This window comes from Mycena indigotica (assembly GCF_014461135.1).
Source record: "Mycena indigotica strain 171206Taipei chromosome Unknown Mind.scaff0002, whole genome shotgun sequence".
NCBI classification, from domain to species: Eukaryota; Fungi; Basidiomycota; class Agaricomycetes; order Agaricales; family Mycenaceae; genus Mycena; species Mycena indigotica.
In genome coordinates this window covers 520,907-534,184 of record NW_023503001.1, presented here as the reverse complement: position 1 = coordinate 534,184, position 13,278 = coordinate 520,907, and the positions used below count along the sequence as shown (strand labels likewise).

Here is a 13,278-nt window from a genome sequence, read left to right as displayed (position 1 = left end):
TTGCACCAGGCTTGTTGGAAGTTGCAGGATAAGAGATTGCATGTTGCACATGCATCTCTAAAGTTGTAAGTTGCATGTCCAAAGTTGCAATCAGGAGTTGAAAGTTGCAAGTTGTTCCTGTCAAGTTGCTGCAGAGAGTAATAGTTGTCAGCTATGGGCAGTATATTGTATCATAAGTTTTGTTACAACTTTAGCCAAAATCGGTCAAATTTTAGGTACAACTTTTGTTTCACCCAGATTTTATTGATACAACTTGTTTTTCCACGCACAACTTGCAACTTTTAGTGCACAACTTGATGACTGGCAACTATTGGTCTCTTCAGCAACCTGACTGGAACAAGTTGCAACTTTGAAGTCCCCTGTTGCAACTTTTGACATGCAACTTACAACTTCAAACATGCATGTGCAACTTTCAGCTCAGCATGCACAACTTTCAACTCAACATCTGCAACTTGCAACATTCTTTGGGCAACTTGCAACTTGCAACTTCTCATGATCAACTTTTTTTACTTAATTCTGATCTCAGCAGAGATTGGAAATTTCTGAAGAGAGTTGTTGGGTTGATATACCATTATATTTCATTTTCTCATCAAATTTGATTTCATCATCAAAGATCACCAGAGTTTTGAAGTCTTAAGCCCACAACAATTCATGCTCCATATTGACCACATCTTGTTACTTCATTCCTATTCCTATTTACCAACTTCACTGGAAAGAATAATAAACGTTATTGTTTTTTTTTCCTCCTGAACCATATATAGTTAAGCTCCAAGATCACACACCAGGACACCTTGAGTCCTGTGTATGCCAAAGAATTTTTCATTTTGGGCCCAAGTGTTGCTCAAACATGTCAGTGAGACATTATTTCTTGTTTTTATCCCATAGAACAGTGATCTAATCGAAATTTTTGTAATATGATGTAGCTAAAACAACTGCTTGGCAATAGGTATCTATTCCATGATTTCCATCCTCCTGTTCAAATTTGAAATCTCCTAACACTTCACACATTTCAGCAATCTCAGCTGCATTGTTCACAAATACACCAGCGTCGCTTTCTGCATTGGCAGTTGGATACTCGGAGTAGTCTGTTGCCAATGGTTCTCCCACAAAATCATCAGCAGTTGCCAGTTGGGGTAGTAAGGCCCTCACCATCAACCCCATAATCAGGTGAAACATCTGCAATATCATCGCCGGGATCACCAGTCCAATATCCAAGGCGGATGGCGTTCTGACGGCTAAGCTCGAAAATGGCAGTAGGGGTCTTTTCCCTTTCGGTGCGGAGTTTGTGATGATTCCATGAGTCACGGGCACGGTCAAGCGCAGCTTGAATGCGAGGCTGATACACCAGAAAGAGGCATACTCGTTCGATTGCGTTGTCCATATGAAGGAGTTGAGACTCTTCAAGATGCTGAAATATCTCACGGAAGTACTGAAGAGCATCCTTTCGAATGTCGCGCCAAGACCGCTCGATTCGAATATTCTGGAGGGATCTGTAGAATAGTTAGGAAAAGATAGGATGTTGAGGCAGGAAGCGTACAGTCCTCTCAAGTATGCCATATGGGCCTCTCCCCAATGCCCGATCATCATTCGTTCCACCCCATTGTTCTCCTTCCCAAAATCCCCCCGAGCTCGACTTGGCCATCCATAAATAGCAACTGCACGTCGGAAAATCTGCTCAACAGTCGCCGATTTCTTGTTGTCGCAGCAAACAAGATATATGAACAGCCTCGAGAAACCGTCGATACACCCATGGATATAGAAACCCCATGGCTTGAGTTTCTCATTTCCGTCGTGGTGCCAAAGAGCATTAGCGCCACGAACACGATAGACGCGGCGCTTGATGACCCCATACCAGCTACGGTAGCTCTCAGCATGAGATAGAAGATAAAAAATGACTCTCACCGCATGAACGTCCCGATGGGATCAACACGGTCGAAGACTTTCTTTAACCCGGGCAAGTCCAAGATGAAACCCATTTGCCTCTAGATGACCCAGTGCGATCTTCGCTCCAGAGAATGGATGCTGGAAGGAGAACTCGGCAACCAGCTCATCAAGTTCGGTATCAGTTAGTGTGGAATGCATTGGTCGACTTGGCGATAGGCCAGCTTACTGAAGGTGTCGGTACATGGTGACTCTGGAGACACCAAAGGCATGCGAGACGTCCTCCCATGAGTTTCCAAGGTCATGGAGTCGAAGAGCGTCCTCAAGGTCGAGTACATACCGGGGACGACCGCCTCCGGAGGGCTCAGTCTGTGTGCCAAGATTCTGCGGAGGAGGTGGAGTGACTAGAAACTCGGATAATGGTCGGATAAGATTGTCCACCAGAGACAAGAGGTCTTCAACTTCGGTTCTATCAAGCCACGGGTCATTCGACTGCTGCAGAACTCGACGAGCAGCTGTTAATTGACGCAGAGAACGCTCGACGGCAAAGCTCTCCACATTGGGAAGGGATTCGAGTACAAAGCGAGCTTCTCGAACCATTTGGTCAGCATGGATAAGAAAGTTGCCAAAGTTCTGGCCAGCATGAGGATCAGTGTCCGTCATAATGACCACTGGAAGCACCAGATGAGCGTTGGAAGCAAGTCGTGGCCGTCGGCGACCTGTCAATCAGTTAGTCACGGAAGTCACATCGATATCCTCACCATACTCCACCACGAAGTTAGCCTTCCTCCGCCACATGCGCCGTATGTCAACCAGAACTCCATGCTCAATTTGCTCTGGACATAAAAGGTGGATGGAGCCAGTGAGTACGGCGAAACCAGAGTCGTGAAAAATATGCTGACGTGGCAGAGGCATCGGCCTAACTGGGGCAAATTTGCGTACTCAAGTAGGCACTTCGGAGTCGTCCACGGTGTCCATACGCAAAATGACGACCGAATTGAGAGTGAAGCTTACGGGATTGATACATGCAGAAGCAGACGGCGGGACAAACGGACCTTCCTGACCGCGGAATTTAGGTGCGTCATTGTCCTCTGAGGCGGACCTCACTGACCTGCATGCAGGTTTTGATATATGAGGCATTGCCAGTGTCATGTTGGACGGAAGTATATTGTTTCCATTGCTACGAGACACCTAGGCCCTCAATATACGTCCTTTATACTCCAATTTCCCCCTCTTGTGCCATAATGGAGGCGCTTCCAAGCAACAGCGTCGCGACGGTCAGGCATCTTATTAACTTAATCGCTCGAGGGCACCCGCCACTTGTTTTCTTCTTCCTCTCTACCATGCCCCCCACTTGGGATGATTTTGGCGAGTGCCGCAAATGCAGCGACTGCGGCTACTTTTTCCTCGCCAACAGTGACAACAACGATATCCGCCAGGCACTCGGACAACTCTGTGTTTGTGGCCATCTTGGTAACCAGCACATTTGGCTGAAAAAACCCGAGGTATGGTCCCAGTGCGCTATAATCCCACAAGCCAACATTATTCTAGGTCACTTCAGCAGCTCAAGCGACTCCTGCAGTAAGTACTTCCCATTTCCACCCAAAAACCCTGTTACTCACGCATCTCCCAGCCAGGCGTTCCTCCGACGACAGCAAATATGTCTGAAAACACAGCCAGAAACACGGCCCCGGCTCCATCCGATGCAACGAAGGTGACGAAGGACTGTCTCTTGTCCTGCCACTCTGATCATTGGTAGACGTCATTCATCGATAGTGCCAACTTGAAGCGCCGCGAGGCTCGTCAGGCTGAGGCAGCAGGGTACTTTTTTGAGCCCACAGCAAAGACCCAACAGGCATTCCTCAACAAGACGACGCTCGACAAACGCAAGCGCATTTTCGTTGGCAAAACCGATGCAAACACGGCTGCAAAGAGCTCCAGCACAAAGGCGACCGTGTTCACGGGCGTTTTGATCCACGCAACGGCGGAGGTTCACAGTTCCGAAGGTTTCGCTCATCCAGGTGAAGCTATGTATGACGTCCTCTGTGCTACCCTCGTCTTCCATCTTATGTCCCTCAGGATTCGTTCGCTTTTCGCCTCTGGCCATGTCAAGCCGCTCACGGTTCCCGTTGATGCGGCCTCTGGGGATTTGAACGCCATCTTTCAAGCAGCTTTCAATGCTCTTCCATCGATCATCACGGGCCAGGCTAGCTTGTACGGTGCTGTTCTCCTCGCAAAAGTCTCTCAAGGGCGCGGAGCCCACGGGCGCTGGCGTCCTATCAAGTCTGTTGCTGAAACTGCATTCACCGACTGGAAATGGTGCGTGTCATTAAATATTCGTGTCTATTCTTACCTGGTGCGCAGGGCCTCTGACACTCAACACCGCCAAGCTCGGGAGTTTCGCAATATGGTCTATTTCGCACTCTCGAGCTGGTCGGCGGACTTGATCCTCTCGATGCCGTTTTCTTCGACCAAGGCTGCAGACTACGAAGATGACTCTGATGACGATATTGACATGCCGGAGGCTATGGTATTTCTTTTTTCCACAACTATTGGTTGTCCTCTCATGCACGCTGTCTAGCAAACCCCTCACTCATCGTCGTCAATTCATGCCGAAGTGAGCACGACTGATTCTCCATATGCACCTGCAGCCTGCTAAAATTCTCAGGTTCCCATCAGCGTTGCGACTTCAGCTGCACTGCTTCAAGTGCGACGCCTTGTCCACAACCTCACTCCTCAGGCCGACTCATTCTGGGTAAGCAACAGATACTTCCTCGCCGCGCAGAATGTCGAGTGCGGGGGTAGATGACGAGGAATCGGACAACCTGCATGAGCCGTAAATTTCTTGTACCTATCGTATCTTGAATCAAGTCTCATGGCCATGGGTCTGGGTCAGTGGCAAGCCAACCTATGGTTGGATATGGGCATCAATGATGAGATTGTCAGCCAGGATGTCCAGATGCAGTACGCGGCGCAGGAGGATGAGTCAGACTCGGGGGAGGAAGATGAAGGTGATGAGGCCTATGATGCATATATTTCGAACTTGGTTTATCAGCTAGGGGCAGTGGGTATTGATGATGATGGTGATGCGTAGAGTTGACGAAGCATTACTAGATTTTCCTTTTGTGGCAACATACCTTCCTTATATAGTAACAATTAGATTTATATAGTAAACCTCAGAAACTCCATGTCTATAAGTAGATGATACTTAGTACTGAGTTTATGTGGTTAATATTCAGAAAATATAGCAGCATAAAGCCTATATTGCAGCGCACACTCCCTAGTCAATATTGGGTCCCAAGTCCCAGAAATATAGCATTATAGCAGTTTTATTTGTAATTTACTGCAGCATAGGTCTTTTGAGGTCATCCATTCTAATTAGAAGTGTGTAGGTGGGATTAACAGGTGACAGTATCAGTAGTAGCTTATATACTTGTAATTGTAAGTCTTACTTGACCATTACTCTCATGTTAAGCAGATGTTGTGTGAATGTATGCACATGTTTGGCATCAGCTTTAGCAATTTATTTACTCCACATTTCCACTTTTGGGACCACTCCTAATTTGGTAAGAAAAGCTGTAAAGTCTAATTGGGACACAAAGCTGTAAAATCAAGACTTTACATCAAGTACCATAAACAAGTCCAATCTAAACTATACATAGTTCTATAACAATAACAACAATACTATATCAGTAGCCTTACAACACTTAGTAAAAAACACTAGTAATTACTAGTATACTTTCCTTTCAGTACTGATACTTTACTTGAAAACAACCTAAGGATCCACCTATTCCTCCAGGTGTAAAGCTTAGGTAGAAAGTGGCCTATTTAGGTGGGTTTTCCACTACCCCCATAGGTTGATTTACCAGCCTAGAAAACAACCTATATAGGTGGTATGCCAACCTGATATAGGTAGGATCTCAACCTGATATAGGTGGTTCCATAGAGCGAAGGGCCGTCTGTGCAGATACGTCGCCAGCAGGGGCTTTGCGGCTGCATGCAGGTCGAATGTTGCGCCAACATCGTTCGGATTCTGATTCGTTCGTGTCTGACCACCAGCTCTGCACGCTGTGGACACTAGGGAAAGAGGGTGGGCGTGTGAGTGGGGGCATAACAGCCTGCAGCTGTGCGCCAGTCCTATGCGGCCGAGTTATTATCTATAGAGTGCTGTATCACAACAAATACATCTGAACAGCACACCGCCGATTGAAATAGGGCTTCCCACGGATGCGGGAAGACGGATGTACCACGGTGCGGAATGGGATCTCACTGCCACCAAGCTCATCAGCTGATAGGCTGAAGACGATTCACAGCGGGCGGCCTACCAGTGCCAAGATAACCAGAAAACTCGTATTTCTACTGCTACATGTATTTCCCCAACAAATCTAGAACCAGGCTCCAGAAGAGGGGCACAAGCAAATAATCCACCAAGAAGACCCACACAGGCATAAACCAGGGTTTCTCTCTATCCAGCAAGCCGTCCAGCGCCTCCTCGCGCATCTCCTCCACGGCTTGCATCCGCTCGCGCATCTTTACCCTCGCCGCCATCATGATGTCCTCACCTGCTTCCCCGAGCACTGTGATCCCCGCATCGTTGCATTCGTCGTCAAGGAGCATCTCCGTGACGGCGATATAGCTCGGGCCGCCGCACTGATGGCCGGCGCCGAGCCCGTTGGGGAGGAACCACATCTCGGGGTCGGCGCGCACCCAATCCCAGCCGTTGCGCAGCCGCACATGATCCAGCGTCACACACAGTCGCCCCCAGTGCTGCACGGTCGCGAGTTCCGCGAGCAGCGCGGGCCGCAGTGTCGCGAGCGGGACATCTTTGTTGGGGAGCGGCTCGGCGGGGAACATGCCGAGCAGGTCCAGGGAGGCGAGACAGTTCAACAACGGGAGCGACGGCGCAACGGACGCGAGAAGAGTCTGTAGAATGGGTTAAAAAATGTGAGTCGGCAGGCAGAGCCGGAGACCCGCCGTGTATTCGTCGTCCGACAAGCCACCTTGATCGAGGGCCACACAGCGGACGGTTGGCGTGTGGGCGGCGAGAGCGGGTAAGAAGGCCGTGTCACGGCCGGCGCTGACCTCATAATGGATGCTGCACGACACCAACTTAGTCGAGTCCAGGCTTTGTAGCGCGGCTTTCGTCAGGGACACGTCCTTGCTCCTATCGTAGCTCAGGAATACAACGTGCACCAGCGGAGAATCGCGCAGCCACAGCACTGCGAGCAGCGGCGGCCCAGTGAACGCCTCTAGGCGGGGAAGGGAAAGTGTTTTCAGCGACTCTTCGCCGGCGCGCCGTCTAGCCAGAAGCTTGTCGCTGCTGTGGACGCGGAGGCAGCGCAGAGACAGCGCGTGCTTCTCGACAAAGTCGCCCACCTCGGGCCCAAAGTACGGAAGCGCGCAAGCCTGCAGTGCGTGGAAGTGTGCGCCACTCAACACGACCAGAAGCATGAAATGCACCGATTCTTCACAACGAAGCCTCTGCATGTTCACGAGGTTCTTGATAGCGCGGGTTACCAGGTCGCCCTCCGCAACAACGGGTGCAAACTCAGGGGAGGTGATATTGAATTGGACGCTGAGCGGCGTGTTAATTCGCGATGCTTGAAAGCCACAGTCACGCACACGTGCAGCTGCTTCACCAATGCACCATAGTGGGGACTGTTTCCGAGCGTCTTGAGCAAGCGTAGCGTCCGAGCCGCATTCGTGGTGTCGATGTCGATGGAGCGGTAGAGCGGCGCCTGGGCGACGGCAAGCAAGCGCTTGCATCCGAGAGAGAGCGAGTACAAGCTAGCGAGGGGCAAATAGCTCGCCAGACCGTCAAGGGCCGCGGTGGGCAGCTGGTCCATGGCGAGCGGAAGCAAGGTGGGGCATAGTCCTTCGCGCCTTCCCTACCGAGCCACCGGGAAGCGCCGTTGGTGGGGCACGGACCAGCGATTAGGCACGTGCATCATTCACCATCATATTCCAGCATCATCAGGAAAATAACAAAATCTTGTGGGTGCCTTGTACAAGGACCCCTCAGACTTGTGAGGACTTGTCAGTACTTGTAGGACTTGTAATACCCTTGTCAGATCTTGTAGACAGACCTTGTGACACATCCTTGTACAAGGATGCACAAGGAGCTCCTACAAGGACCCAACAAAAGCATAAAGAGATAAAACTAGTGCTGGCCAAAATTATATTATGGTTGATTAAATATTGAATATATTCAGAATATTATGAATATATTATGCCCTTGGTGGATCACTTGAATATGATTATGTTTGAATATATTATATTATATTATAACTATACTATATTATAGTCACAGAATATTCAACTATGGTAAGGTGCATCATCACAGTTATTTTCTCAGTCCATGTCCTCAGTCATAGTACTAATCGAAGTCTGAGTGAGTCCTACTTGTGCTGAAATCACATATTATGTATTGGATATAGTGATTTATATATGAATCCTGATCAATTTAGGTTGACCCGATTAAATATAGTGTAGAACCCCCCTGATTAAGGGTCTACTGGCCAACCTAATACTAGTAGCCCAGGCAATACTGAAATCACATATTATGTATTGGATATAGTGATTTATATATGAATCCTGATCAATTTAGGTTGACCCGATTAAATATAGTGTAGAACCCCCCTGATGAAGGGTCTACTGGCCAACCTAATACTAGTAGCCCAGGCAATACCCCTGATTGTATTTTAAAAGTCCTACGTATTCAAGGCTGGAATCAGAGAGGCCCAAAAGGAAGTTGCCCTAACAATCCAGCATGTATTTTATATTTTTAATCTGTTTCACTTTCTGGCAGCAAATATATCAAATCTATCAAGAGATATGCATATTTGATTATAGTTGAAATATATTCATAACATATTCATATTTTGCAGCTGAATATAATTATACTATGATACAAATATATTATTGTGTTGGAGCTCTGAATATGATATGATTATAATATATTATGCCCATAAAATAATATAATTATATTTGGCCAGCACTAGCCCAGACGCCCGGGCCGAAGATGATCGTGAACACGCATAGATGATAAGTTAAGGATTGTGTGGGGGTCGTTGGACGGTATATCCCTCCCCGGACTCGTCGAAGACGGCGTGCTTCATGGGCCCTGGCAGGACCACCTGGTAAAATTCGGATTCTTGGGATAAATACCGGCTTCAAGTTATTTGCAGACGAGCTCACCAGCTTCCCAACCGTCCAGCCCACCACCACCTTACTTCCAGAGATGCAATTCTGCACCGTGCGCGCCGCGCTCTCCTCCTTGCCGCGTTTGCTCAAGCCGCGGTTCGCTGGCGCCGACTGCCCTGGGAGGTCGTGGGCGTCAGCCTGGCCGTTGATCAGCAAACAGGTACACCCGCACCAACGAGAATCATCATAATGAGCAAAGCCGACGCTGGTCATGGTGGGCTCTGGCAAAATGTGCAAGATTGATGTCAGCCGATCATCGGATCTTTTGACGTGTCCCATCAACCGCGTCTTGTCCCGAACACCCATGGCACGAGGGCGGAGGGCCTCGCTCGAGTGTATACAAAATCAGTGGGACTGGGACTGGCGGCACTGGCCCAATCCTACTGATGCCGCCCAGTCCCACTGATTTCATGTCCCATCAGTGAGATTCATGCAGTCAAATCGAGGGGGTTCAAGATTCTTATCAGGCACATGGGGTAGGGGGAGGGAGCGGGTCCCAGGGGGGTCCCAGGGGGGGTAAACAAAACTTTAACTTTTTGTATATGAAAGATTTGGGCCTTATATGCCAGTGGGTGTAAAGACACTCAAAATATAGTGTATGTGATTTTACTCTGTCATCATGCTGTAAGCAGTCACACGACCCTTACATCCCTGTGCTGATCATCATCGACATGCATGTATTCTCCACCGTGACATCATAATTGTAAAATACAGTAATGCTGGAAATCAAAGAATCCAGAAAGATATATTTACTTATTCCTCATTGCAAATCCTTCAGTTGCTGAAAAAGGAAAGACATCTATCTGCCTCTGATCCTACTTTCTTACATAATATGTCCTAAGAGGGTGGCATTGTCAGGGGAGAAGGGTTCAGGTGCCTTCATCAGGGAAGACCTCCAGCCGGACTGAGTCTCTCTGCCCTGAAATGGAGTGGGCACTGGATGACAAAACTCACTTATAGTTGTCAAATCTCCAAAGCAACAGCAGGTGTGATCTATCAGCTTCCATTAAATGGAAGCACACATATTGTGGGAGTCACTCCCACAGCCATTACATCTTGCTCTTGACCACAACCATCCCCTCAGCCTACAATGTCTGTCATGAATCTAAGATCTTACAGGTAGGGTTAGGGCCAGGGCATCATGCAAGCACTCACTGTCTCAGGTAGTAGAGGTGGAGATGGAGGTGCTGGTCGGGGCCGTGGAGGCGATGGTCACGGCACTCAGATCAAGGTCACTGGAGATTACACGCGGTAGGTTGATGATATCCCACATTCACTACAATAACTTACATGCCAAGGATCTATGGTGCAGCAAGCACAGAGTGTAAGTGTAGTAAGCTCTGTACGTCAATGTTAATTTATCACAGTTGAAGAGAATAGGGTGATGACTGACTGGATCTCACCAATCAACTTCTTCCTTTGGCATCAGGCTATCTTGGAGACTAGGAAAGAATGTACTGGAAACTGGCTCTTGGAGTGTCCAGAGTTCTTGAAATGGAAGTCAACTCCAGGAAGCATACTTTGCTGCACAGGAATATGTAAGCTGAATATATAATTATTGATAAGCAGCTCATTTCTGAAACCAGCTGGCATGGGCAAAACAGTGCTAGCGTAAATGGGTGATTTTCATACTCACTTGTACTGATTATTAGTTCAGATCTAAAGTAGTAGATCATCTTCTGCAGATTCAAAAAGTTGAAAGGGGGAGATGGTAAGCAAAGGTAATTAAGGTAAGATGGTATCTAGTGGTAATTTCAGGTAAATTACTACACTTTATTCCTAATTATTGCAATACTTATTACTACCCCAGCCACCTGCGGCGGCGCCTCAAAACAGATAGAGGAATGATCCAAGGGGGCATCATGATGTGAATGGCTGAGCACATGCCAGTTTTTGTTTTTAAGCCTTGGCCAGGGGACCAACCAACCACGTGACCATCAGATAACAGTACCAGCTGCATTGTGGCAGGCAGGACAGATCATGGCTAGATGGGTGCTGATAAGAGTCCCGGACGCTGTTCAGAGGATGGGGCGGAATGGTGGAGAATTGGTGTTTCCCATGGGTCAGTTTTCAATATATATATACCAAGACATTGACTAATATACAATAGAATGTAAGGACAAGACGAATAGCAGCGGAGTTCAGCAGAAACAGGTCTCATGGTGGCCTCAGGCTCCCGCTTGGTCGCAATCTGGCCTGAATGTTGGTCGTTGGACTGTCAATTGTGAAGACTGGTATTGCAAGTGTTCAGTGCCAAGGCCAGTTCAGCGCTGCTGCGAAACAACAACATATGGAAACGAGACATCCGTTTCACGTTGTCAGCTGCTCAGGTCTTCAAGAATCAATGTCGCCTTGCGGTCAAATATTTGTGTCAGCATGCCTTGCCTCCTCCAACATAGATATCATCAGTCGGACTCTATAATGTACTTTTTTTTTACTACAATGCTAAACGAGACTGTTGAGACGCGCGTCGGCTGCTCTGCGACCGACAACTAAACAATGCCCCGATACTCCAGATATCAGGGCCCATTTTTTTGGGCCCTGATATGTGTCATATAAGTGAATATTTTTTGGTCCTTGTTTTGGTGCAAAAACCCGTGGTTGTCAAGGGCAACGTGGTCGTACGTCCCGTGCATGCCTTTCATCAGGATGAAGGTGTTGCCCCCACGTGAGCACCACCTTGACAGCTATCTTATGTGTCAGTCGACGAAGAAGAAAAAGCGCACATAGCCACGCACTGGACTTGACTAAGTACTCAGACATGACTGTGACATCCACAACCACAATCTTCGCCTCAGGCGCCACAATGCGCGTGAGCTCTGTCCCCGCGAATACATTGTTCTTCTGCTGGTCCACCATAAGCTCATTGGAGTTGCTGTTGTGCAGAACTAGCTCCCAGCCCGGCATGCCGAGCTCGTCCAGGTCCCCGGCGTTGCCCACGTTGCGCACGTGCACAATCCGCAGGCTGCCCCCCGCCTCCACTGCCGGCCATGTTCCAGCGCTCCTCCTCCCCCATGCCCATTCCCGCTGAGCGTGCCACCGCCAGCACGCACTGGATGTTCTCGAGCAAGGAGGTTCAATTTTCGAATTATGGATATAGGTTCCGACCCTCCGGGGACCCCCCCCTCCTCCCTCCTGCCATATAGGGCAACATGCTCCCAGGATTTGGGGCATGTGACCTCTGATATGATCAAAAGTGGCACAAGAAATTTAACATTTGTGTAAGGGCAACCCTAGAAACTCCAACGAAAGCCTAGCAGGGGAGGATCCAAAGCGTGAATAAAAGCTACGGGAAATACACGGAGGGACCGACCTAGCAGGGGAGGATCCAAAGAGAAGAAACTCTAAGGGTCCGCCTGCTAGGGCGCCAACTATATACTGGTCGTCCGTAACTGCCGACGTAGAGCGCAGAAGGCCTGAGCAGCGTCGCAGGCTCTGTCCCAAGGTGATCGTTGGGAGGGTCTTGACGGATCGGTGATTGTGCGGGCGAAGGAGGCTGTGGACGGTGGTCGGAGTGGGTCGGAGCGTCCGAGGGGGCACCGGTCGGATGCGCCTCGGATGCGTTCGGAGGGTCTGAAGGAGGCCGAAGCGGGGGTTCCCCTGACAATTTGTGAAACATTTTTTTTTTGCAAAAACTTATATATATATATACAAATGTGTATGTGTGTAGGTATGTCACAAACAAAGCCGGATCAGATGATGGGCCAACCGCCAGGTATGTTGAGTTGACAACCTCCGCCAAGCGCGCGCCCGGGCCGGGGTGGGACCGCTTTGCATTCAGCATCTGGCTGACGGACTACGCACACGTGGAGAAGGGCTGCGGGCTGGTGGGTTGCGAGCTCAAGATGGTCGCAATTCTGTGTACTGTGAGTCAGCGCGGGCGGGGTGGTGAGCGCATTTTATTTGCTATATGGGTGCGCGCTGATGGGCGGTAGATCTGGAAGAACCGCATGTGGAGCAGAGAAGTGAGCATGGCTGGGGATGGGCGCGCCTGGGCTGGCGGAGCAGGCAGAATTATTGTGGTGGGGGTTCCACGCGGAGACAGCCCCCTATGCCTGCGCCTCCCCCCCGCCGCCTGCCATTCTCATCCTGATGCTGAGTCTGATGCCATTGACAATCTCGCGTCGCGATCGCCACAGACCAGCTCACGCTCCCCAGTACCGCGGCTAGGCCTTCTCCGATCCCGTTGCCCCT

At 49.2% G+C, this 13,278-nt stretch overlaps 2 protein-coding genes across 2 annotated transcripts; both read right to left on the bottom strand.

The window, feature by feature from the left end:
* Positions 1–1,114: 1,114 nt before the first annotated feature.
* On the bottom strand, positions 1,115–1,976 carry MIND_00183200 (Integrase catalytic domain-containing protein; the record flags this gene model as incomplete). The annotated part of the gene is made up of 3 exons (XM_037358745.1): positions 1,115–1,490; positions 1,538–1,855; positions 1,903–1,976. The coding sequence occupies 3 exons, from the start codon at positions 1,974–1,976 to the stop codon at positions 1,115–1,117; spliced, it is 768 nt and encodes a 255-aa protein (XP_037223840.1).
* Positions 1,977–2,106: 130 nt separating this feature from the next.
* On the bottom strand, positions 2,107–2,679 carry MIND_00183100 (Integrase catalytic domain-containing protein; the record flags this gene model as incomplete). The annotated part of the gene is made up of 2 exons (XM_037358744.1): positions 2,107–2,600; positions 2,643–2,679. The coding sequence occupies 2 exons, from the start codon at positions 2,677–2,679 to the stop codon at positions 2,107–2,109; spliced, it is 531 nt and encodes a 176-aa protein (XP_037223839.1).
* Between the last annotated feature and the right edge of the window lie 10,599 nt (positions 2,680–13,278).